The 26,899-nt window shown below is 46.3% G+C and overlaps 3 protein-coding genes and 1 long non-coding RNA gene across 4 annotated transcripts; all 4 read left to right on the forward strand.

The window, feature by feature from the left end:
- Positions 1-1,383: 1,383 nt before the first annotated feature.
- Positions 1,384-3,810, forward strand: LOC135907421 (uncharacterized). The gene is made up of 3 exons (XM_065439107.1): positions 1,384-1,482; positions 2,478-2,983; positions 3,711-3,810. The coding sequence occupies exons 1-2, from the start codon at positions 1,477-1,479 to the stop codon at positions 2,979-2,981; spliced, it is 510 nt and encodes a 169-aa protein (XP_065295179.1). The 5' UTR covers positions 1,384-1,476; the 3' UTR covers positions 2,982-2,983; positions 3,711-3,810.
- Positions 3,811-6,369: 2,559 nt separating this feature from the next.
- LOC135907422 (uncharacterized) lies at positions 6,370-7,854 on the forward strand. Its single transcript, XR_010565999.1, has 2 exons — positions 6,370-6,642; positions 7,757-7,854. It is a non-coding gene; the product is annotated as an uncharacterized lncRNA (long non-coding RNA).
- Positions 7,855-12,133: 4,279 nt separating this feature from the next.
- LOC135907423 (uncharacterized) lies at positions 12,134-14,555 on the forward strand. Its single transcript, XM_065439109.1, has 3 exons — positions 12,134-12,262; positions 13,255-13,760; positions 14,477-14,555. The coding sequence occupies exons 1-2, from the start codon at positions 12,257-12,259 to the stop codon at positions 13,756-13,758; spliced, it is 510 nt and encodes a 169-aa protein (XP_065295181.1). The 5' UTR covers positions 12,134-12,256; the 3' UTR covers positions 13,759-13,760; positions 14,477-14,555.
- An 8,116-nt stretch (positions 14,556-22,671) lies between these two features.
- LOC135907424 (uncharacterized) lies at positions 22,672-25,295 on the forward strand. Its single transcript, XM_065439110.2, has 3 exons — positions 22,672-22,847; positions 23,964-24,463; positions 25,202-25,295. The coding sequence occupies exons 1-2, from the start codon at positions 22,842-22,844 to the stop codon at positions 24,459-24,461; spliced, it is 504 nt and encodes a 167-aa protein (XP_065295182.1). The 5' UTR covers positions 22,672-22,841; the 3' UTR covers positions 24,462-24,463; positions 25,202-25,295.
- Positions 25,296-26,899: the final 1,604 nt, after the last annotated feature.

The following is a 26,899-nucleotide window of genomic DNA, read 5'->3' on the forward strand; positions in this document are numbered from 1 at the left end:
GCATCGATATATCCTTACGGCGGAAACTGGGACGTTGAGTTCCCTGTGAAAGCGTTCCAGTTCAAACCCGCTGTATCTGTTCAAAACACGGCTAGGATTTATAATAAGGCAACACGTTTATTACTTATCAGCTCCTACTACTACTTATATCATCAGCCAGTCTGGCCAAACCACCTTAGGTTTGACTTCTTGCCTGTAAATTTTATCGTTAAGATTAAAATACTCCAAGCGAAAACACCAATTCTTTTGAAAGTGTACCTTTTCTGCAACGTAGCGACGACCTTACCGTTCTCAATAACCTCACTGAATATTTATATGTACGCGGATCATACTTCTAAGCCGCTGATACGCGTAATACGTTATCTGCTCTTTCCAATTTTCTGTTTGCGAAAGAGAAGATTTGGTAACGGTTTAGGCTTTCGAATAAGATCTGAACGCACAGCAGCACATAGGTGCGGCCCTCGAGCGCTCTCGGATATCCGATGAAAACGACAAACCACCCATCCCATATCAGCAGTTCGGCAGAGACGAAAAAAGAAAGGAGCAATGACGGAAAGTTGCAGATATAAAGGGCGACAACCGGGGGACAAGGATGGCGGAAGTGACGCAAGCGCGTGAACAAGCCACTCCTGGGATGCTATGCAGGAAGGCCCGAGTTTTGGCAAAGCTCGGGATCCGTGCGAGCTCTGGCGAGGGCCTCGAAATAATGAGCTAATGGTATCGAGACAAAACGAACCCTCGGTATACCTCTAGTTACATTGGCTCTTGGGTTAAAACTCGTCCCTCAACTAGGCTTTGGCAATGGGGCCGCACAGTTTATGGACACAATTGCACTCATTTCATCAGTTTTGTGAAATAAACTTCAACTTCGACCTCACTTGGGCCAGACTCCACAAGTGGCCGAAAAAGAAAGAGCCGCATGGTCAAACCGTTTGTGCCTTCTTTCATACGTAACTGTAGTAGTAGTAACTGATAGTAACTGATAGGAAAAGATGTTATCTTTTAACGTATTGAAAACAAAGGAAAGGGTTTGCGTGAGAATGCGCTACGTCTGCACTCTTCGCATTCGACGGTGCATGTACAGACAGACAAGGTACGAAATAGGAGACACGCCCATAACGTGCCATATCTTTTGTGCCCTTATACTGCGGTCGAGAAAACTCAGGTGAGCGAGAAGGTCGGGCCATCCTGCAGAGCGCCTCTGGTTCAAACTTTAGAGCGAGCTGATAACGATGGCTTCGTCTTGGGGCCTGCATCCGTTCAGTTTTTTTAGTGCACAGGGCAAGTAACGGCGACAACGAAATCACCAGAGCCCTCTCCACCTCACTTCCTCTATGCCGGCGGATTCAATTTGGGTTTTTGTTTGGGGTCGAAGGCTCGACGCTTCCCTCCAGCACAGTATAAAAGGAGAGCCACTTTGCAACGGGGAATCACCTCTTCCAGAGATCCCTGCAGAAGACACCAACCTCCGCCGAAATGAAGGTGAGTTCAAGTTCGGCCGCTTGTTTGCCGTTGCATTGTCGGTTCTGTTTACACGATGCGTGTAATCGTTGACCAGCTTAGTATTTACAGTGCTTTAAGTGCTACTGTGTAGTGCGGTGCATTCTCATTTGCAGTGTTATTACCGCACAATCATAGTTTTAGTCTTTCGTTTTAGTTTTGTTAATGCATAATATTTCTTTATTACTAATGATTTATGTTAGCGCCAGCTAATGAAATAGAGATTATACCAGTTTCTACGGGAGCGTTACTCTTTAAGGGATGTTCTGAAACAACGTCTTAAGCAAACAATAAGTATAAACACCTGGCAAATAAATTACGAAGATTCCACGCATTGTATGGAATCAATGATATACGAACCATTTTCCAAGTACTTGAATATCCAGCACCAGCATGAGACATGATTTTTTTTATTGAAGAATGCCCAGGGGGATACGTAACGTGTTGCATTAGCCAAACTAAATATTTATTGATAATATTAATACCTTCATTTTCCTAAATGCAGCATAAAACCGTGGCGGATTGTGGGTAGTGCGGGAAGTGTGGTTATTCTAGCCACCCTGGCCGAGGTGATGGCTTATAGATAATAAAATTTACTTACGCCGAAGTAGCCTTATTGCAAAGCACTATCCGATTGGCGCTGAGTTTGACTGAGCATAATGACGCCGGTAAAATCGACAGGGTTTGCAATAGAAATCGCCCTGCAAGATCACCTGTATCAAAATGATTAACATTGTCATCTATACAAAGGATACGCTGCACGGCATAATCCCGTCCTGCAATCGTGAATACAAGCGAAGAAGTTTTAAATAAGTCGCGATTCCATGGCGAACACTCATTGAGCTTTCTTGCGTATGGCTCCTTTCTTTCCCTATATTCTAAAATGGGTTTTTGTATGCTTAACATTCACTTTACTCTTTCATTACGTGACGTGGCACCGAGTAATGTTAACGGTGGATCCATCTCTGGAAACGCAGGTCTTCGCCGCCGCTGTCTGCGCCCTCCTAGTCTGCAGCGTTTACGCTAAGGAGGAAAAGGTCGAGGCGCGTGGTGGCCTTTTGGGCGCTGGTCTCGGGGGCTACGGCGCCGGTGTAGGACCTGGTCTTGGCGGCGTTGGTCTCGGAGGCGTTGGTCTGGGACATGGTGGCCTCGGAGGATACGGAGGAGGCTTCCAGTCCGGATACGGCTCTCAGGCCGGTGGCCACCAGGGTGGATTCCAGAGAGGCGCTGCCGGATACAACCAGGGTTCCTCGGGTTTCGCCGGCGGTGCTTCCAACAGGAACGTGAACGCCTACAATGACAACAAGGGCTATAGCCACAGCTCGGGCTTTTCGGCCTCGGACAGCAAGAACTTCGGTACCGGACACAACCAGGGATCGTCCGGTTTCCAGGGTGGCGCTGCCGGACAGCAGGCAGGCTACGGACAGTCGTCGTTCGGACACCAGGCCGGTGGCGGCTACGGCGGTGGATACCTCGGTTAAATGTGGGTACCTTGCAGGAGAGAACTTTCCAGTGTGAGAAGACCACCGAAATACGTAACTGTCGTCGAAATACAATGGACGACGTATTGCGTAAAGTGCTGTGTATGTGTGTGACTTTGCAACCCTACCCTGGCAGATACTCCAAGGCTTTGCCTCTTAACAGAGAGCCTTATTGGCTGAGGGAAAACGCACTTTAGAGCATGCTTTTAATTTTTAGTATGGGTTATCATTAACGATGCTGGAAACGCGTCCCATTGTCGCATCAATATATATATATATATATATATATATATATATATATATATATATATATATATATATATATATTATCCGATAACATTAGAATAGGAAGGAGGGGCCCAGAATTTGTCATTGTCTAATTCACCAATAAATAAACCTAAGCACCAGTGAAACTAAGTGTTTGATGCAGAAATGGTGTTATGTATATAAAAAAGGTGCTTATTAAACCGTTTGTAAGGATACAGGATCAAATGAGCATTTCAATAATATGACCAGCACAAATTGACTAAGCTGCGTTTAAGAATCACTACTGCAAGATATGAACACAAGAATACCAATGATTTTTGTTGTGTGTTTGCGCACGGCACATTGCATAACTACATTGTATTAATCAGTATTTTATATAAAACCCAGTGAATGTAAATGTTAAATATTTGTTGTCTCAAATTTTTCATCGCAGCACGTAACGATATTTTTGTTTTCTTGCAGATTCTGTGCTTCATCACCAGAGCAACATCGGTGGTCTGCCTCGCTGCAATAAACATGTGAATAAACATATGGGAATAAAGATGTGGTCTTCCTTATTTGAGCACAAGCGTATCATTTTGTTTTTGAAGGTTCATATGGTGTCAAGAAAGAATATAGCTTAGAACAGCACGCCTCTATCACGCCGTGGAAAACCTAACATGGGATAGTTGAACAATCGCCCCCATCGAAGAGTTGTGGTATTGCCAGATTCGGTCATGAAGGCAGTACCATCGTGCTTCTTCCCCACTATCACTGAGAACAGGCCTACCCATTCAGAGGTGACAAGCAGTAGTACACCTCAACACTTTTGACCAGTTATAAGGTACACTTCCTTGCGTTAGGGGTCCGACTAGAATACCATGTAAATGAAGCCTAGCGAGCGGTGAAAGTAAAATTTAAAAGTTGTCATACCGACTCCCAGTGAAACCCCAGATTGGCTGTGACCAAGTGAACAGTATACAATCTAAAAACAACCTAGCGCCCATTGTGGCGTAGTCTCTCCACCACACTATACACAGGTGCCGCGCAGTACCCCCAAAAAGCAGCCATGATGGCAGCGTTGTCGACTATAACCTTCAAGAGGTGGTCTCGATGACGGTCCGCACTGCCAGCGCCCTTGTAGCAGTGGAGACAGCCATTGCCTTGGCCATCACCTCTAGTCTGACCAACGAGTACGTCACAATTATTACTGACTCCCAGGCAGCTTGCCGTAGCTACGCGAGAGGCAGAATATCTTCAATCGCCCACCGACTCCTCAAACAAGCCTCCCTATTCCTGGACGTTGAAATAGTGTGGACTCCAGGACAGGAGTCCCTCCGTAGAAATCAGCGTGCGCACGCTGTAGCCCGAGCTCATGCCTCCCGGGTGCCACAAGAGAGGGATATGGCCGCATCTATGGAGCCCATACCTTTACAATACAACGCCATACTACAGCACCACAGTTTGGACAGACGAAAATACCCACCTCCACACAAGACCCTCTCACGTGAAGACGCCGTAACATGGCGACAACTACAAACCAATGCATACCCCCATTTAAGCAGACTACACGCAATGCACCCTACACTATATTCATACATATGTCCCCTAACGACTACGCCTCTCTATGTTACACGACATGGGCGTGCACTAACCTCAAGGCAGCCCCGCAAATACCCAAACCCACACACGAGCAGTGGGAGGCGGTGCTGACTAGTTCGAACCCTCGTAACCAGCTACAACTGGCGCGGTGGGCCCGGGAGACAGCAAGAGCCGCAGGAGCTCTAGACTAAGGGCGCCTCCCGCACAAGCAGAAAGACACCTGCTTGTCCTTTTCTTCCTAAATAAACGTTTCTCCTCCTCTTCCTCCTCCTCCTCCTCCAGCTGTCCCGAAATAACCATCATCTTCCTTGCATGAGATGAGTTCCTCGAAAACTTTGGGCTGGCTACTTTCTTGTCAAGACTACAATGCCATGCTAATTACGCACATTGCACTCACCACTTGGAAGTACCATGCGCGCCGCGTTAAAGAGAAGAAAGGTACCCAATACAGAGAACGGATATTATTTGGGTGCAAGTTACGCTCGAAAAGGTGCAAACCGTTTTAGAGCGTGTCCGAGATATGAAAATGCCGAAGAGCTCAAGCTAGCCATGCGAGTGTACAGTGCGGTCCACTGTTAAATGGAACACATGAACGTAAATCTCCTGCGAGTTTTTTTTTATCTGACAAATGTAGAATTACCCCGCTTTGCAGCAGATATCTTCTGGTGTGCTCCACGGGTACCTTTCTACAGATTGTTGCAGGGCATTGACGTAGCTTCGGCATGTACGTACATGCAGCTGCAGCTCCAACAGAGTGAGAGCCGCACATTAGAGTGTTCCCTTTAATAGTGGATCGCACTGTACATGTTTGAGATCGAGATAAGCGCGAAGATTGGTGAGCAGGAGCTCAGCATACCAGTGCTTAACTAACGAAGCTTAGTTGCCATGAAGTTGCGCCGCTGAGTTCTTGGTCGAGGGTTCAATCCCCGCCGCAGCAAACGCATTTTCGTGTGGACCTAGTGCAGAAATGATCGTTAAAACATTCTTGGGTTAAAACTCGTCGCTCAACTAGCCTTTGGCTATGGGGCCACATAGTGTGCGGATACAATTGCATTCATTTCACCAGTTTTGTGAAATAAACTTCAACTTCGACCTCACTTGGGCGAGACTTCACAAGTGGCCAAAAAAGAAAGAGCCGCGTGATCAACCGCTGGTACCTTCTTCCATACGTTTACAGTTCCACTCGGTGCATAAAGTAACTGATAGAAAAAAGAAACGTTATCTTTTAACGTATTAAAAACAAAGGAAAGGGCTTGCGTGACTATGCAACACATCTGCACTCTTCGCATTCGACGGTGCATATACAGACAAGGTCCGAACGAGGAGACATGCCCAAAACGTGCCCTATCTTTTGTGCATTTTTACTGCGGTCGATCAAACTCCGGTGAGCGAGAAGCTCGGGCCATCCTGCACAGCACCCCCGGTTCAAACTTTCGAGCGAGCTGATAACGACGCCTTCGTCTTGGGGCCTACGTCCGTTCATTCTTTTGAGTGTGCAAAGTAACAGAGACAGAGAAATCGCCGGAGCCCTCTCCCAGGCTGGATTCCAGAAAGGCGCTGCTGGACACAACCAGGGGTCCGCGGGTTTCGCCGGTGGTGCTTCCAACAGGAACGTGAACGCATACAATCACAACAAGGGCTACAGCCACAGCTCGGGCTTTTCGGCCTCGGACAGCAACAAATTTGGTTCCGGACACAACCAGGGCTCGGCCGGATTCCAGGGTGGCGCTGCCGGACACCAGGGAGGCTATGGACAATCTTCTCACGGACACCAGGCCGGTGGCGGCTACGGTGGTGGATACCTCGGCTAAATGTGGGTACCTTTCAGAAAAGACGTTGCCATCTGACGAGCACCACAGTACATAACCGTTACTAAAAACGGGTACGTGTAGGTTAAAGGGCTATGTTGTGTGTGTGAGATAGAGAGAAAGAGAGATAATGTTTAATGGCAGAAAGGTGGAGGTCGGCCTGAGTTAAGTGCCTCTAGCCTGCTACTCCACGCTGGGGGAAGGGTTTGGGGAATAACAGAGGTGGGATGGGAATAGGAAGGACGGTGGTGGTATGGCAAATACGATGAGGGCTGCACATCATACTGCTTCTGTGCATTGTGCACGTGTATACTTCACACCACAGCACAGTCATCTTAGCGAGCAGAGGTAGAAGTTACTGCAATGTAGCCAGGAGACTGTCTATAGCGTTCATAATTTTTGCTGCTGTTAAAGCCACTGGCGTATTTAGACCGGTCAGTAGCAGCTGCAGGGCGTCGATTATTTGTCGCCGCATGGTTTTGATGACAGAGTCCGATGGTGTCGCTGAGTGTGTAACAAGGCGTTAGCAGCTGCTACGTGGTTCTCTGAGTCAAAAGTCTTATTTGCTCAGGGAGAATGCTCTCCCGAACGTGTACTGCATACCCATTGTGGGTTCCCATTAGGTTGGTGATATATATATATATATATATATATATATATATATATATATAGACAACTTTGTTTATGTGATGATGTCACTATAACACATACGCTAGCGAAGCATCAAATGCACAGCATTTAGTGATGAACCCCGTGTAATGCTACTGAACCAGCAGAAAGCCAAGTAAAGGTCAAAGCGCAGACGAAACTAGGTATTTGATGATGGAAGATGGTTGAGGATAAAAATAAGCTAATATACCGTTTGTAAGGATTCTGGGCCAAATGAGACATATTAACAAAAGTATCGGTAGAGATGGATATGGCGGTGTTTAGGAACGCCTATACTGCAACATATGAAAAAGAATACCTACAATTCTTTTGTTGTTAATGGGTGCCATATTGCATAATGGTGCTCAAACAATAAATCTTTCATTTTAGAAAGCAGTGAAACTAAGCAGGAAATATTTGTTGTCTCAGATTTTATTTATAAAGTGCAACAATATTTTTGTTTTCTTGCAGAGTCTGTGCTTTATTGCCAGAAGAACATCGATGCTCAGCCTTGCTGCAATTGCACCTGTGGAGAGAATAAATTGTGGTCTTCCTTATTGAAGCAAAAACGGCTTTTGTGTTTGACGGTTCCTTCGCCAGAAGCAAGATTAGCTTGCAATGGCTTGCTTCCTTCACCCTGAGGACAACGTGTGATGACAAATTTGGAGGACGCTCAAGCTTCGCCTTTAAGAGTGGAACTCGATAGCCTTCAAAGATATCCGACTGCTTCTCACACTTCCCGGAAACTGCAGCTTATGTAACGGTAATGTTTACCGGGAAACGCTGACGGCGAACGCTATGCACTAAGGCGAGCTCTGCGGTAGAAACGCGGCTTCTTGAGTTGGCCGATGCCGGAGATAGTGTACAGGCGTGCCAAAATATTACGTCACTTTCAGGTTTCAGTCATATTTTTGCACTTTTATTATTTCAACATGAGAGGATTTAACATGAAAGGCGTGTGCTGTTGCTGTTTTGTTTCATGATATTTGTTTCTGGGCTATCATTCTCAAGATCGCGAGGAATACCTTTGTCAAGAATATAAGACATGGTATGAGTAACTTTAATGATAGGGTGGCGTAGAACATAACCAGTATATACCGCGTGTCATGTAGCAAGGCGTGGCACATACACATGCCTAAATGTAAACGGAAATTTTCGCTCACGGAGAACTCCGTCAACGCCGACACCGTATTTTCTGCGGCATGGCGCGCTTAGCGATGTCGCTTCAGCAGTTGTTGAATGGCGTTAGCATTGAAGAACGGTCCTACTGGCTATGCAGTCGCGAAGGAAATGTATATTTCTAGCCCACTATTACTGAGAACCGGCCTGTCCACCCAGAGGAGGCAAACAGTGATACATCTGAGCATTTTTTTTTTACCAATGACCAGTGGCGTCACTTGGCTTACCGGCACCCGGTAACGCTGCTCGGCATGCCATCCCCCCTCCGCCAGCCCTCTGATCTTTCACGTTTGAACTTCATCGTAATTCTTAACGCACGTATTGTATAGCGTATGTGAAATAATTTTGAAAGGCCACGTTCCTTTTCAGCCGTGTACTGGGCTTTTATTCCCGTAACAAAGAAGACACTATGATAGTAGTTTTGTCATATCACGTTTTGTAAACGTCCTAGAAATTGCACCGCTAGGCGCTCCCAACTCTCAGCCCACAGTTAGCAGCTGGAATATTGTACATTAATATGACAAAAAGTGAACACTAGCATTGCACAATACAAGCAATCCTTACAGCAAGATATAATTGCTTTTCTCTACACCCGGAAACAGTTACTTAGCGGCAACCACAGCACAGCCGCCCCTCAGGGCCTCAGCAGGCTGCGCATGGAGTGGTGAGCCCCGCCAACGATAGGCCCTACGAGAACGACAGCCGCACCAGCAAACACTGACTTGGGAGTGGTAAAAGTAAACTGGGAACGCTGTGGTAACGATTCGCCCTCAAACATCAGATATGTTATCAGAAGTCAAGAAGAGTTCACTCGTTAAAAACCTTTGTGACGTATCTTGGTCGCTAACAACAATAATCTATATTGCTTGCGTTTCCTTTCTTAAAAAAATTTGGGTTCACTATACACTTTCCTGTCAAGAATGCTATGTCATGCTGACAACGCGAATCCCGTTCGTGACCTGTCTGCACAGGCTGCGCAGTGTTAGGAAAGAAAAAAAACACTCAAGATGTATGCCGAATAATATTGAGGGACAAGATAAGGTCCAGAGGGTGCACAGCTTTTTTAGTACGTGTTGGACAAGTGAAAACGTTGGAGTGGGCATGCTCTGCGTGCGAATAGACAAGTTTGCTATCAAGATCAGAAGCGTTAAGATTGGTGAGCAAAGCTCGACAGACGTCAGTGCGCAAAGCTCAGCAATGAAGTTCAGCGGCTACGGAGTAATGCTGCTGTGTCAAGCCCGTGCGTTTGACCCTGGTCCCGGAGGCCATATTTCAATGGACTGTTTATTTGTCGATTTACGTACACACTGTATATAACCTCAGCTGGTCAAAGTTAACTTGGAGCACCACACTACAGGGGGGGGAGGGGGGGTGCTCATAATGAGATCGTGATTCTGGAAGGTTATACCCCAAAATTTTTATTTCAGCGATGAAGCGTGAATCATGCTCGTTTGGAGTGTCGCATATAGTGTCCCTGGATACGCTACAGTCATCGTATTCATTTAAACCCTAGCGTTAACGACAGCAGTCGCTAGGGATGCAAATAGCAAGAGACTGATAGTCTGTGCAGGTTTATAACTACAGGGGATGCCCAGCTGCGGCATACAGGAAAGTGAGGCCCGCAGTAAGACCTTACCAAATATGTCATACCACAAGCAGTGACCCGTCGGTGGATTCACACGAAAGACATACGGTATCATAGATTTCGACCGAGGAACAGGCGTGCCACCTGACGCACTTCTGACGTCACTGATGTATACTGCCATCCTCACTGGGCCGCCAATACGGATAGAAACGAAAATTGGTAAGACTCTATCAAGGAGGCAAACGTCATGAGCTTAGAGGGTGTATGGGCACCAAATGCACAAGTTACATTTATTCAAGCGTTAAAAAAGGCTTGTATACTTAACTTATGATATACAGCTACTGGGGGTCTTACGGCGTAATTTGGCAATCGTGCTCACTCCCTATTTGTAGTGAATAATTTTTTGCGCGGTTTTCTTTTTCTTTTTGCAGAGAGTACTTGGACACTAAGGCATAGAGCCATGACATGAAACACTAATTACCACGACACATCTTAAGTAAACGTAACTTCAGGAATATGGTCTGTCGCTACATTGTTCGATTGCTATTCGCATTACCCTCGACAGCCATCCTGAGAGGAATTATCTGGCAGTAAGTTTTTTTAGTTAACATTTCTTCCCAAGTCACTCGTACAATTATCCGACTGGAGAGCTCTATGAGTGACTCAGGAAAGCAAAAGGTGTGAAATCTGTGTATACTAAGCTAATTTGTACTTCATACGACGGTTTTTGCCGCATCGATATATCCTTACGGCGGAAACTGGGACGTTGAGTTCCCTGTGAAAGCGTTCCAGTTCAAACCCGCTGTATCTGTTCAAAACACGGCTAGGATTTATAATAAGGCAACACGTTTATTACTTATCAGCTCCTACTACTACTTATATCATCAGCCAGTCTGGCCAAACCACCTTAGGTTTGACTTCTTGCCTGTAAGTTTTATCGTTAAGATTAAAATACTCCAAGCGAAAACACCAATTCTTTTGAAAGTGTACCTTTTCTGCAACGTAGCGACGACCTTACCGTTCTCAATAACCTCACTGAATATTTATATGTACGCGGATCATACTTCTAAGCCGCTGATACGCGTAATACGTTATCTGCTCTTTCCATTTTCTGTTTGCGAAAGAGAAGATTTGGTAACGGTTTAGGCTTTCGAATAAGATCTGAACGCACAGCAGCACATAGGTGCGGCCCTCGAGCGCTCTCGGATATCCGATGAAAGCGACAAACCACCCATCCCATATCAGCAGTTCGGCAGAGACAAAAAAAGAAAGGAGCAATGACGGAAAGTTGCAGATATAAAGGGCGACAACCGGGGGACAAGGATGGTGGAAGTGACGCAAGCGCGTGAACAAGCCACTCCTGGGATGCTATGCAGGAAGGCCCGAGTTTTGGCAAAGCTCGGGATCCGTGCGAGCTCTGGCGAGGGCCTCGAAATAATGAGCTAATGGTATCGAGACAAAACGAACCCTCGGTATACCTCTAGTTACATTGGCTCTTGGGTTAAAACTCGTCCCTCAACTAGGCTTTGGCAATGGGGCCGCACAGTTTATGGACACAATTGCACTCATTTCATCAGTTTTGTGAAATAAACTTCAACTTCGACCTCACTTGGGCCAGACTCCACAAGTGGCCGAAAAAGAAAGAGCCGCATGGTCAAACCGTTTGTGCCTTCTTTCATACGTAACTGTAGTAGTAGTAACTGATAGTAACTGATAGGAAAAGATGTTATCTTTTAACGTATTGAAAACAAAGGAAAGGGTTTGCGTGAGAATGCGCTACGTCTGCACTCTTCGCATTCGACGGTGCATGTACAGACAGACAAGGTACGAAATGGGAGACACGCCCATAACGTGCCATATCTTTTGTGCCCTTATACTGCGGTCGAGAAAACTCAGGTGAGCGAGAAGGTCGGGCCATCCTGCAGAGCGCCTCTGGTTCAAACTTTAGAGCGAGCTGATAACGATGGCTTCGTCTTGGGGCCTGCATCCGTTCAGTTTTTTTAGTGCACAGGGCAAGTAACGGCGACAACGAAATCACCAGAGCCCTCTCCACCTCACTTCCTCTATGCCGGCGGATTCAATTTGGGTTTTTGTTTGGGATCGAAGGCTCGACGCTTCCCTCCAGCACAGTATAAAAGGAGAGCCACTTTGCAACGGGGAATCACCTCTTCCAGAGATCCCTGCAGAAGACACCAACCTCCGCCGAAATGAAGGTGAGTTCAAGTTCGGCCGCTTGTTTGCCGTTGCATTGTCGGTTCTGTTTACACGATGCGTGTAATCGTTGACCAGCTTAGTATTTACAGTGCTTTAAGTGCTACTGTGTAGTGCGATGCATTCTCATTTGCGTTGTTATTACCGCAGAATCATAGTTTTATTCTTTAGTTATAAGTTAAAGAATATTATTTCTATATTTCTAATTATTTTTGTCAGCGCCAGCTAATGTAGTAGAAATTATACATGTTTCTACGGGAGCCGCACACTTTAAGTGATGTTCAGAAACAACGTCTTAAGCGAAGAAGCTGAAACACCTGGCAAAATAATTACGCAGATTCCACGCACTGTACAGGAATCAATGGTATGCGAAGCATTTGCCAAGTACCTAAATTTCCAGCATCGGCATCAGACATGTAATTTCTTTTATTGAAGAATCCCCGGGGCGATGCGTAACGTGTTACAACAACCAAACGAAGAATTCATTTATAACTTTATTACCCTCATTTTTCTAGATATAGCATAAGACAGTGTCAAATTACGGGTAGTGCGAGTAGGGTGGTTATTCCAGCCACCCTGGCCGGGGTGATGGCTTGTACATAACAAGCTTCATTTACGCCGAAGAAGCCTTAATGCAAAGCGCTATCCAAATGGCGCTAAATTTGAGCCAACATAATGACGCCTGCAACATCGACAGGGTTTGCAATAGAAATTGCCCTGCAAGATCACTTGTATCATTGCCACAAGGCTTGTTATCCCATACAAAGGATCCGCTGCACAGAATAATCACGTCCTGCAATCGTGAATACAAGCGAAGGAGTTTTAATTAAGCCGCGATCCATGGCGAGCACTCACTGAGCTTTCTAGCGTATGGCTTCTTTATTTCACTATACACTAAAACGCATTTGATGTAAATTTAACATTTACTATACTCCTTCATTACACTACTTAACACGGAATAATGTTAACGATGGATCCATCTTTCTAACCGCAGATATTCACCACCGCTGCCTGCGCCCTCCTAGTCTGCTGCGTTTACGCTAAGGAGGAAAAGGTCGAAGCGCGCGGTGGCCTTCTGGGCGCTGGTCTCGGGGGCTACGGCGCCGGTGTAGGACCCGGTCTTGGCGGCGTTGGTCTCGGAGGCGTCGGTCTGGGACATGGTGGTCTCGGAGGATACGGAGGAGGGTTCCAGTCCGGATACGGCTCTCAGGCCGGTGGCCACCAGGCTGGATTCCAGGGCGGCGCTGCTGGACACAGCCAGGGGTCAGGGGGTTTCGCCGGCGGATCTTCCAACAGGAACGTGAACGCATACAATGACAACAAGGGCTACAGCCACAGCTCGGGCTTTTCGGCCTCGGACAGCAATGCCTTCGGTACCGGACACAACCAGGGCTCGTCCGGATTCCAGGGTGGTGCTGCCGGACAGCAGGGAGGCTACGGACAGTCGTCTTTCGGACACCAGGCCGGCGGCGGCTACGGCGGTGGATACCTCGGCTAAATGTGGGTACCTTGCAGGAGAAAACATTCCAGCGTCAGACGACCACCACAATACGTAACTGTCGTCGAAACACAACGTAGGACATATTGCTTAAAGTGCTGCGTACGTGTGTGACTTTGCAACCCTACCCTGGCAGATACTCCAAGGCTTTGCCTCTTAACAGAGAGCCTTATTGGCTGAGGGAAAGCGAACTTTCGAGCATTATTTGAATCAAGATATATACATATATATATATATATATATATATATATATATATATATATATATATATATATATATATATATATATATATATATATTTGTATATATATTTTATCCGATAACATCAGCATAAGAAGGAAGGGCTTACAATTTGTCAATATCTAATTCCGCAATAAAAAATCGAAGAACCAGTGAATCTAAATGCTAGATGCAGAAATAGTTTTTGCATATAAAGTAAGAAGCTTATTAAACCGTTTGTAAGCGTACAGGATTAAATGAGCATTTTCATTATATGACCAGTACAAATTGACTAAGTAAGCGGCGTTTAAGAATCACTAGCGCAAGATATGAACAAAAGAACACCAACGATTTTTTGTGTGTTTTGGGCACGGCACATTATATAACTACACTGCATTAATTAGTATTTTATATCAGAACCCAGTGAAAGTAAATGCTAATTATTAGTTGCCTCAAATTTTTCATCGCAGCACGTAACGATATTTTCGTTTTCTTGCAGATTCTCTGCTTCATCACCAGAGCAACATCGGTGATCTGCCTCGCTGCAATAAACATGTGAATATATATATGTAAACAAACATGTGGTCTTCCTTATTTGAGCACAAATGTATAATTTTGTTTCTGTCGGTTCATATGGCGTCAAGAAACACTATAGCGTAGAACAGCACGCCTCTATGACGCCGTAGAAAACCTAGGATAGAATACTCGAACAATTGCGCCCGCATCGAAGGGCTGGAGGTATTGCCAAATTCGATCATGAAGGCAGTATGTCGTGTTTCTTCCCCACTATCCCTGAGAACAGGCCTGCCCATCCAGAAGCGACAGGCAGTGGCACATCTGAACACTTTTGACCAGTTGTAAAGCATACTTCCTTGCGCGAGGGGTCCGGATAGAATACCATGTAAGCAAAGCCTATAGAGCGAGCGGTGAAAGTAACATGCAAAAACGGTGATACCGATTCGCAGGGAAACCCCAGATCGGGTGTGACCAAGTGAAGAGCAAGTGAAGAGTACATACTCTAAAAATGAGCCTAACACCCATCGTGGCGTATGTTGTCCCGAACTAGCCATCATCTTCCTCGCATAAGCTGTCTTCCTTGAAAACTTCGGGCCCGCTACTGTCCTGTCAAGACAGCTATAGGTCGCGCTAATTACGCACATGGCACTTACCTCTCTGAAGTACCATGCGCACGGCGTTAAAGAGAAGAAAGGTACCCAATACAGATAACGGATATTATTTGGGCGCCATTAGTTACGCTCCAAAGGGTGCAAACCGTTTGTAGAACGTGTCCGAGATATGAAAATGTCGAAGAGCTCAAGCTTTGCATGCGACTGTACAGTGCTGTCCACGGTTACAGGGAACACATGATTGTGAAACTCGTGCGATTTTTTTTCCTCTGACAAATGTAGAATTACCCCGCTTCGCAGCAGATGGCTTCTGGTTGGTGCCGCTGGCAGCTTTCCACACATTTTCGCAGGGCACTGACGTAGCTTCAGCATGTACATGCAGCTGCAGCACCAACAGAGTGAGAGCCACACATTAGGGTGTTCCCTTTAACAGTTGACCGCACTGTACATGTTTGCGATCTAGATAAAAAGCACGAAGATTGGTGAGCAGGATCTCGGAGGACCAGTGCGTAACTAACGAAGCTTATACCCCTCTCACACTGGTTGTATTAACGTAATTCCAATCAAATGGCGTTAGCATTGAATGACATTATTCGGTTGCTGCACAGCACTATTTAATGTCATCAGAATCGGATGACTTTCGCAATCAAAGCGAACGCATACTCTCCACCCCAGAGAAAGGGCAAAATATGACACTGAGGGTTCGTAGTTTCAGAAGCATTCATGTAAAGAGGTAATTATTTTCCGTAGTTTAAGGAATCTGGGATTTTACCTAAAGAAAAACTGTACGGCAGGCTGTCACAAAATGCTTTTATTCTGCCCCTCAATGGCGTCTGCCGGCCGTCACTCTACTAGTCAGCCATACTCTAAACAATCGAGTGTTTCTATGCACATGTTTTCAGCGTCTCGAATGGTACCTGCATCTACGTGACAATCGGGCATCTTCCTCTAATTAGGATGCATTGCCCGCCATGCAAAGCACGCATCAACTAACCGCGTCACCTACTGCAACTGAGCATTGTTCAGCGCTGCCCTGGCAGTCATATTCTTTGTCTGCAATGTATCGGCTACGGCTACTAAGCTGCCTGAGCCATGTTTTGGACTATAGAGGCTTGCCATTCTGTAATTAATAGTTTTGCACCCCCTGCGACGCAGCAGAGGCTGCTAAGAATCACTGGCTCCGGACAGGCCGCCATTGTAATATGAACCTGGCAACGTTTAACGCTAGAACGTTATCTAGTGAGGCGAGTCTAGCAGTGCTATTGGAGGAATTAGAGGGCAGTAAATGGGATATAATAGGGCTCAGTGAAGTTAGGAGGCCAAATAAGCATATACAGTGCTCAAAAAAGCGGGCACGTCCTGTGCTACCGGGGCTTAGCGGAGAGAAGAGAACTAGGAGTCGGATTCCTGATTAATAAGAATATAGCTGGTAACATACAGGAATTCTATAGCATTCACGAGAGGGTGGCAGGTCTTGTTGTGAAACTTAATAAGAGGCACAAAATGAAGATTGTACAGGTCTACGCCCCTACATCCAGTCATGATGACCAGGAAGTCGAAAGCTTCTATGAAGATGAGGAATCGGCCATGGGTAGAGTGAAGACTAAACACACCATACTAATGGGCGGCTTTAATGCCAAGGTAGGCAAGAAGCAGGCTGGAGACAAGGCAGTGGGGGAATATGGCATAGGCACCAGGAATAGCAGGGGAGAGTTATTAGTAGAATTTGCGGAACAGAATAATATGAGGATAATGAATACCTTCTTCCGCAAGCGGGATAGCCGAAAGTGGACGTGGAGGAGCCCGAACGGCGAGACTTCATACTCTGCGCTAACCCTGGCATCATACAAGATGTGGACGTGCTCAGCAAGGTGCGCTGCAGTGACCACTGGATGGTAAGAACTCGAATTAGCCTAGACCTGAGAAGGGAACGGAAGAAACTAGTACATAAGAAGCCGCTCAATGAGTTAGCGGTAAGAGAGAAAATAGAGGAATTCCAGATCAAGCTACAGAACAGGTACTCGGCTTTAACCTCTAACTGGCTTTAAGCCTCTAACCCTAGAGCTAGAATAGAACTGGCAGAACTTTCGAAGTTAATCAACAAGTGTAAGACAACTGACATAAGGAAGTATAATATGGACAGAATTGAACATGCCCTTAGGAACGGAGGAAGCCTAAAAACAGTGAAGAAGAAACTAGGAATTGGCAAGAATCAGATGTATGCGTTAAGAGACAAAGCCGGCAATATCATTACTAATATGGATGAGATAGCTCAAGTGGCTGAGGAGTTCTATAGAGATTTATACAGTACCAGTGGCACCCACGACGATAATGGAAGAGAAAATAGTCTAGAGGAATTCTAAATCCCAAAGGTAACGCCGGAAGAAGTAAAGAAAGCCTTAGGAGATATGCAACGGGGGAAGGCAGCTGGGGAGGATCAGGTAACAGCAGATTTGTTAAAGGATGGTGGGCAGATTGTTCTAGAGAAACTGGCCACCCTGCACACGCAATGCCTCATAACGTCGAGCGTACCGGAATCTTGGAAAAACGCTAACATAATCCTAATCCATAAGAAAGGGGACGCCAAAGACTTCAAAAATTATAGACCGATCAGCTTACTGTCCGTTGCCTACAAACTATTTACTAAGGTAATCGCAAAGAGAATCAGGAACACCTTAGACTTCTGTCAAGCAAAGGACCAGGCAGGATTCCGTAAAGGCTACTCAACAATAGATCATATTCCCACTATCAACCAGGTGATAGAAAAATGTGCGGAATATAACCAACCCTTATATATAGCTTTCATTGATTACGAGAAAGCATTTGATTCTGCCGAAACCTCAGCAGTCTCAGTCATGGAGGCATTACGGAATCAGGGTGTAGCCGAGCCGTACGTAAAAATATTGAAAGATATCTATAGCGGCTCCACAGTTACCGTAGTCCTCCATAAAGAAAGCAACAAAATCCCAATAAAGAAAGGCGTCAGACAGGGAGATACGATCTCTCCAATGCTATTCACAGCGTGTTTACAGGCGGTATTCAGAGCATTGCCATTTGTTGGGCGTGTTGGTAAATTGAAAGCATATTTAGCGCCAGCAAACAAGGACGTAAGGGAGACGACAACACAATGCGCAGAGACCTGGATTGGGAAGAATTGGGGATAAAAGTTAATGGAGAATACCTTAGTAACTTGCGATTCACTGATGATATTGCCTTGCTTAGTAACTCAGGGGACCAATTGCAATGCATGCTCACTGACCTGGAGAGGCAAAGCAGAAGAGTGGGTCTAAAAATTAATCTGCAGAAAACTAAAGTAATGTTTAACAGTCTCGGAAGAGAACAGCAACTTACAATAGGCAGCGAGGCACTGGAAGTAGTAAGGGAATACATCTACTTAGGGCAGGTAGTGACGGCAGATCCGGATCATGAGACGGAAATAATTAGAAGAATAAGAATAGGCTGGGGTGCGTTTGGCAGGCATTTTCAGATCATGAACAGTAGGTTGCCATTATCCCTCAAGAGGAAAGTGTATAATAGCTGTGTCTTACCAGTACTCACCTACGGGGCAGAAACCTGGAGGCTTACGAAAAGGGTTCTACTCAAATTGAGGACGACGCAACGAGCTATAGAAAGAAGAATGATAGGTGTAACGTTAAGGGGTAAGAAAAGGGCAGATTGGGTGAGGGAACAAACGCGAGTTAATGACATCTTAGTTGAAATCAAGAAAAAGAAATGGGCATGGGCAGGACATGTAATGAGGAGGGAGGATAACCGATGGTCATTAAGGGTTACGGACTGGATCCCAAGGGAAGGGAAGAGTAGCAGGGGGCGGCAGAAAGTTAGGTGGGCGGATGAGATTAAGAAGGTTGCAGGGACGGCATGGCCACAATTAGTACATGACCGGGGTAGTTGGAGAAGTATGGGAGAGGCCTTTGCCCTGCAGTGGGCGTAACCAGGCTGATGATGATGATGATGATGATGATGTGTGTTAGTTCAGTGGAGCGACTCCCCATATTTATATTAAAATAGGTGGATAGATTTTTCATACATTCTGCACAGTGCTTGTTCCACATTTATCACCGTTTTTTTTTCAGTGATCGCCATTGATACCATGACCGAATGTCATTGAATTCATGACATTGATATCATGACCGAATGAATTTTTCCGGTGTAGCACTTCCACGGCTCGCATGGAATTCGCTGCATCGAATGCCATTCGAATCTAATGACATTCGAATGTCCAGTGTGACAGGGGTATTAGTGGCTATGAAGTTGCGGCACTGAGTTTCTGGACTAGGATTCAATCCCGGCGGCAGCAAATGCATTCTCATGCGAGCCTAATGTAGAAGCAGTCGTGTAACTACATGTATAGGTACACGTTAAAGAATCCGAGATGGCCAATATTAATTCGGAGTCCCCCACTACGGCGTGCCTCATAATCAGATTGTGCTTTTGGCACTTTATGATCTGCAATTTTATATTTCAGTGATGAAGCGTAGGTCGGGGTCGTTTAATGATGTCTATAGTGTCCCTGCATGCGCTACAGATGCCGTATTCATTTGTCACACCAGCGTCGCCGATACCTACCGCTACGGATGCAAATAGCTCGAAGGGCCCCTGGCTTGTGCAAGCATACTGCTACAGAGTATGGTAGCTGCGGCTTGCAGGATACCATTACTCGAAATTGACCGTAGCAAGTATGCCTTGCCGCAAGGGGGACCCGTCGGGGGATTCACGCGAAAGACATACAGAATCAACTATTTGGACCGAGGAACATGTGTCACGTTACGCGCTTCTGATGTCGCCCATGTACTGGCGTCCGCGCTGGTCAGCCATTACTGACAAAAAAATAATAATTGGGTAGCCTCCATTAGAGATGCATGCGCATTGGGGTATGTGAAACGTCTTGAGCGTACTGTAAGGGTGTGCATACCAAATACACAAGTAACACTTACGCGTTAGAAAGCTTGCATGCATAACTTATGATGCAGCTAGTGGTATCTTGTGGTCTAATTTTGCAATCGGGCTCGCCCCATATTGTAGTGAACCCGGCTTTCGTTTTCGTTTTTATGCGTTGCATATTGCAATCACTCAGTTCAGCCCTTGGGCGCGGTCGCGCAGCCACCATTGAGGGTATGAGCCATTGTTCCTTGCTGCGCGTCTCATATGTGGGTCTATTCTCTTTTAAGTTTGCTATGTTTGTGATTAAGTTGCTTCTATTTTTATGCGTTGCATATTGCAATCACTCAGTTCAGCCCATGGGCGCGGCCGGGCAGCCACCGTTGACCTTTAGCGCAACCACGTGACGTGACGTCACGACAGCCGGAGGAAAAGCTGGGCCCGCAACGCATATTCTTGGCTTAACCAAGCTAAGCCTGGCCATTTTTTTTGTTTTTGAGAGTATTTAGTTACTAAGGGCATGGAAATTACCCTCTTCCCTCTACTATTGTGGCACCCAAACTTTCCTGCGCTAAGATGCTTCGCAGCATTCCCTCTCCCCCCACTTCGTGCTGGGTGGAGAAAAGCATGTCATCCGCTACAGTAACCCCATGCTCATAATCCGTCGGCGGCGACCCACGCCAGCCGTATGGCTTTGAAATGAGTTTTTTTTTCCTTGAAATAGATGCGTTTAGAAGCATCCTACCCACCATCAGGGTAGAGGGGAAATCAGAGCACGCAATATACAGAAGAAATTCAGTAACAGCAAGGACACCACATTTGTAGACGCAGCTAGATACAGACACAAGTGCGCCTACACAGCAGTGGTGATAAATTACGAGGGAAAATGCACCACCAGCGCTACAGTCAACACGCTATACAGGCAGAAACCGCAGAGGAAATAGCTATTGCGCTAGCCATAGCCCAAACAGCAGCGGGCGTAATCATCAGTGATTCCCAGACGGCCATACGAAACTTCGCCAACGGTCGAATCTCCACAGAGGCACTACGACTCTTAAAGTTAGCTAATAACCGCGACAAAAGTGTCGATCTCATCTGCACACCCGCTCGCACACTACCAGACGGTATAGCAATGAGGCGACGGCGCACCGCATGGCTCGAGAGCTTACGGACCGAGCCTTGGTTAGCCCCGCCTCACTGACTACCGACGAGTGGGGGTGGGAAGATCGAATGACCAGATTTCACGAAATTACACAACACCATAGACTGAAGAGGCGTACTTTCCCGCCGCCGCACCCAAAATTAAGCAAAAGCTTGTCTGTCGAATGGCGGCAGTTACAGATCAGATCCTATCCGAGCCCAGCTATTATGCACCAATAATACACCCAGATTTATACACGACGGACAAGTGCAAACATTGCGATTCTGGAGGCACCCTGGAGCATATCCTATGTGAGTGTACGGCTGTAGTACAGGATAACGATGATGCAGCCTTAAACACGGACCGCCTCCGCGCGCGCTGGGAGTCTGCTCAGCTCGAACCTGCAGCACCAACTCTGGGCCGTCCAGCGAGCCGAGGAAGACGCCAAGGGCCAACAACCCTTGGCCGAAACCTAGGCGGGGTCCAGGCCCACGCCACCAAATCGTAGGGCACTGAATAGAGTTATTTGAATGAATGAATGAATGAATGAATGAATGAATCATTACGCCACTTGTGTGGGTAGCAGTGGCGTGAAAGCGTGAGTGCTCGACATGATTCTAATGCACGTTTTTGCAAGATGGTCTTTTCTGCGAGGCACTCGAATCCTCTAACTATAGAATTCTGCGAGTGACTTGAAGATATCGATAGGCGCGAAATCTCCTTATCGTAAGCTAATTTGTGGTTGGAGCGACGGATGTTGCCGTATTTGATAGATTCCTAGTGCGCACACTTGGACGTTGAGTTCTCTGAGAAGGCGCTCTCGTGCGAACCTGCCACAGCAACTCAAATGACGAAGAAAAAAGAAGCCGCTGGGATGTATAGTAAGGCAACACTTCTGTTACATATCTGCACCTACTGTGAGTTATGTCCTACATAAGTCGGGCGAAATTTCCATACGTTTCACCTGTTATCTTTAACTTTGCTATTTAAAAGTAAAGCACCGATGTCTGAACCATTGAAAGTCAAAGCGAGAACGCCATTTTTTTTTTCAAAATGTACATTTTCCACAAAGTAGGAGCGGCTATAGCGTTCTCAACAGCCAGACTGAATATGCACGCACTCAGGTGATACTTCTAAACCGGCCTTGCGCATATTACGTGATCTGCTCTTTCCCACTTCCTGCTCATTAAGGAGATGGTTTGCTAACGAATTAGGCTTTAGAAACGAATACACCCAAACGCATGGTCTTATGGGTGCAGCCCTCGAACACTTTCGGATATCCGAAAAGAGCGACAAACCGCGCCGTTCTATATCACTAGTTCAACGAGAAAAGAAAAGCAAAAGGAAAGTTGGAGATAGAGAGTGCAGTAACCGGAGAACAGGGATGGGCGGAAGTGGTGCAAGCCAGTGGAAAAGCCACTCCCGGTTCAAACTTTGCAGCGAGCTGATAACGACGCCTTCGCCTTGCTGTCTACTTTCGCTTATACGTTAGAGTACGACAGGTAAATAACCGCGACCAAGGATTCGCAGAACCGTTTCCACGTCACTTCCCCCTACGGCGGCGGATTCGAGTTTTCTTTTTGTTTTGAGTTGAAGACACCACGCTTCCTTCGAATCTGGTATAAAAGAACAGCCACTCTCGGACGGGGAATCACCATTTCCAAAGATCTCGCCAGAAGACACCCATCTCCGTCGACATGAAGGTGAGTTTGCTTTCGGCCGGTTGTTTGCAGCAGCACTGTCGGTTCTATTCGCACGATGCGTATAACCGTCGAAACCACGATATATACAGAGAGCACTGAATTCTACAGGTTTATTAAGGTCTATTCGCATTTGAAGTATTATTTACGTAGTTTATATGCTGTAATTTTACTACAGATCTCCGTTGCCCTATAGTATTTCAGTATTTCCAAAATATTTGTGCTATGGGCCAGCTAATTCAGTAGAAAAGTTATCATGATGTATTTCCTCTACAACAGGTCTGCAGAACCAATGTCTTAAAAGAAACGCGTTATGATATCGCGTGAAATAATAATAAGGAACGTGCAGATCACATGCACTGTGTAGAATTAATACTGTGCGAAGCGTTTTGAAAGTATGCTACTGTCTATCGTGCATACGACGTCTGGGTTTTGTGCCGGGTGAACCTGGTTGGATACTACTATCGGACATGTAATTATTTTTCTTTGACGCGTTACAGAAACCTACCTACATGCTTGGCATCGCTTATCGAATTAGAAAAACAGTAATATTAAGCATAACGTATTGTATTAGCTAAATATAACATTTCCTTTACAATTTCAGCATCTTCAGTTGTCTAAATGCAATACAAAGCAATTGTAAAGTATGGTTAGTGTGGATAGGCTCGTTATCCTAGACATACTAGTGCGGAGCTTACACTTCACATGAGCCTAAGTAGCCATACGTCAGAGTACTGTTCAAATGGCGCTATAAATTTGAACGATCACTAAATTTACGCCGGTAACATCGACGCGGTTATACCATAGAGGTCGCTCTGCGAGAACGTGTACTGTATCACAATCATGAGGATTGTTATCCTGTAAAGAAGAAACGCTGCACAGCGAAACCACGCCGTGCAATCGTGGATACAGACGAAGAAGTTTTACAGAAGTCGGGGCGCCATGATCAACAGTCATTGAGGTTTTCGGCGTACGTCTTCGTCATTTCGCTATACCTAACACCGCACTCTGTGCATGCACTAAAATGTACTTTATGCATACGTAGCATTTACTTTACTCTTTCATTGCACTACATGACACGGAATAATGCTAATGATGGATCCATCTTTCCAAGTGCAGACCTTCACGGCCGTTGTCTGCGCCCTCCTAGTCTGCAGCGTTTACGCTGAGGAGGAGAAGGTCGAAGCGCGCGGTGGCCTTGTGGGCGCTGGTCTCGGTGGCTACGGCGCCGGTGTAGGACCTGGCGGCGTTGGTCTCGGAGGCGTCGGTCTGGGACATGGTGGCCTCGGAGGATACGGAGGAGGCTTCCAGTCCGGATACGGCTCTCAGGCCGGCGGCCACCAGGGTGGATTCCAGAGAGGCGCTGCCGGACACAACCAGGGTTCCGCGGGTTTCGCCGGCGGTGCTTCCAACAGGAACGTGAACGCCTACAATGACAACAAGGGCTACAGCCACAGCTCGGGCTTTTCGGCCTCGGACAGCAAGAATTTCGGTACCGGACACAAGCAGGGATCGTCCGGGTTCCAGGGTGGCGCTGCCGGACAGCAGGGAGGCTACGGACAGTCGTCTTTCGGACACCAGGCCGGCGGCGGCTACGGCGGCGGATACCTCGGCTGAAGGTGGGCACCTCGCAAAAGAGAACGTTGCAATTTCCAATGACCATGGCTATACGCGACTGTCATCGAAGTAAGGCGAAGTATCGATTAAAGTGCTAGGTGTGTGGCTTGCGACTACACGCTGGCAGGCACTACAAGGCTTTCCGTGCTAACAGGAAATCTCATTTGCTCGAGAAAAAAAAAGCGCCCTCTGTAACGTGGAACGTGCACTGTACTCCATTGTGTACTCCTAATCAGGGCGCAGGAAACTCGCAACACTGTCAGTTTAGTATATAAGACTTCGTTTCCCCAAGGACGTCGGGTCAGGAGGCCCTGTCCTTCTTATGGTCACTGTCCAACTCTAGGAGATACTTATTCTTCACACCACAGCGGAAGCAAAGAACCATACAAACAGTAAAGTATCTGCTGGTGCAGGAAACCAATCAAATGTGAAAGAAAAGATGGAACTACGTATTTGAACTAAAGTTGCCTTAAACAAATCTAGCTTGTTATACCACTTATAGTGACGATGAAATAATACATAGGAAAACGAACAGCACATATGAGTAATATTGCAATATGTTTAGAAATACCCGCGAGGATATAAAAAAGAAGATTCGCACACTTTTATCTTATTGACAGACGGCACATTGCACAATTGCGCTAAATAATCTGTTTTATTGCATAACCAAGTGAAAGTTAGGAAAAAAATGTCATTACATTATTTGCAGCGCGTAACCGTGTTTTATTTCTCGTTTGCAGAGTCGGTGCTTTACCAACAGACTCGAGGATCTACTTCGCTACAAGGTCACCTCAGGAGAGAATAAACGGCACCCATTTTATTTATAAGTACAAATGTTTGATCTTTTTCTCGTTTCATGTGTCACATGTGAGTCTACAGCTTGCATATTTCACATCATAGACAAATATAGCTATGACAGGGTAGTTGGCAATTAAATGGCGACCTCAGTGAACGACTGTCGTATTGCCAGATAGGACCAGGAAAACAACACGTCCTTCTACTTTCGCATCATTAGATGTCCGGTATTCCCGTGTGTGCAGTGGCGTTTGCGTAATACCGGCCTATCGCGCGCTGGTAGCGACATCTTGCGACGCTTCGTCTAACCACAGTGACTATTAGGCACGTTTTCGTATTCCATGAGTGTTCTTGCTTGAAAAAAAGAACCTTTGAAAAGGCAACATGTTCACCCTTGCACCGCTGCCAAAAATTTACACGGGCAGCGCAGTGGAATACACTTGGTTGCTGCCGTAACAACATTGTGTTTTTCTGGTGGAGCTCCGCGCACCACAAGGTGGGGTCGCCAATACGACCACTCTTGCTGGCGTCTGCGCTAAGCCGTTAATCCACAAACGCCATTGCATATACGCAAATACCGGACACGCTAAAACTCCCTCTTGTTGGCAACACGCCCGTGCACACTGAGGTTGGAAACACAGGTACGTTCCGTGACCCATGAAAAAATACATTCACTTGTACCAGGGATTCGATCAGCGTGTACAACACGCGAACTTATAACTACGGCCGATTGTAGGTGCAACATACAGATATGGCCAGCAATGAAATATCGCAAGTACGCCATGGCATAAGCAGTCAGCCGTCCACGGATTTCACAAAACAGACAGTATCACCAGTTTCGACCGTCAAACACGTGTCGCATGACCGGTGGTCGCCGACGCACTTGAATTTGCCTGGGCAGCCAATACGGACAACGGGTGGCACGAAGTGACAAAGGGCATGGCATGACAAAATGAATTCTTCATTATTCACACACCGCGTCCTGCGCTTTCAGACCAAATGAAGATTGCGAATCTCGGGGCGGAAAGCTGGACAAGCAGTTAATGACTCCGTAGAGTAGAGAGAAGGAGGAGAAATTAATATCCTTGGTTTGGTGAACACAGCCAGACACGCTGGCATGTAATCGCCGCTGGCCGGACAAGGTGAAGTAGAGTCGAACGCCTTTACAGCGATATGACCTTTATAACGAAGAATGGATTATGCGCGGCCGAATTATTTCATGTGCATCTTGAATGTTGTACAACGAATATCACTCTAGTAAATTTGCCCGTACAACGAAGAAATTTAGGCATCCCTCACGGCTGGTTTTGTTGCTTTACACAGAACGCCACGTAGTGGTGTCGGCACTGCCCTCCGCAGACGTCACCGAAACTGCGCTAACGCGATCGGCAGTGCTAGCGATGTGTACTTGACAGCGTGTCGACGTGAGAAGTGGTCCTGCCGCATGCACCTGGAATCGTTCAAGTCGTCGCACCCGCTGATGCGTGTGTGACGACTTGCGAATACGTCACAGTTGATGACGACATTATGATGTAATCATAACTAACGAGTGATGACGTCTTCAATGTCATCTAGGGCGGAAAGAACGCAGTTGTTAACGAAGGCAACAGTGATAAAGATCCTGCAAATGAGCCAAGAATTTT

Source organism: Dermacentor albipictus, chromosome 10 (assembly GCF_038994185.2).
Source record: "Dermacentor albipictus isolate Rhodes 1998 colony chromosome 10, USDA_Dalb.pri_finalv2, whole genome shotgun sequence".
In the NCBI taxonomy this organism is placed as follows: domain Eukaryota; kingdom Metazoa; phylum Arthropoda; class Arachnida; order Ixodida; family Ixodidae; genus Dermacentor; species Dermacentor albipictus.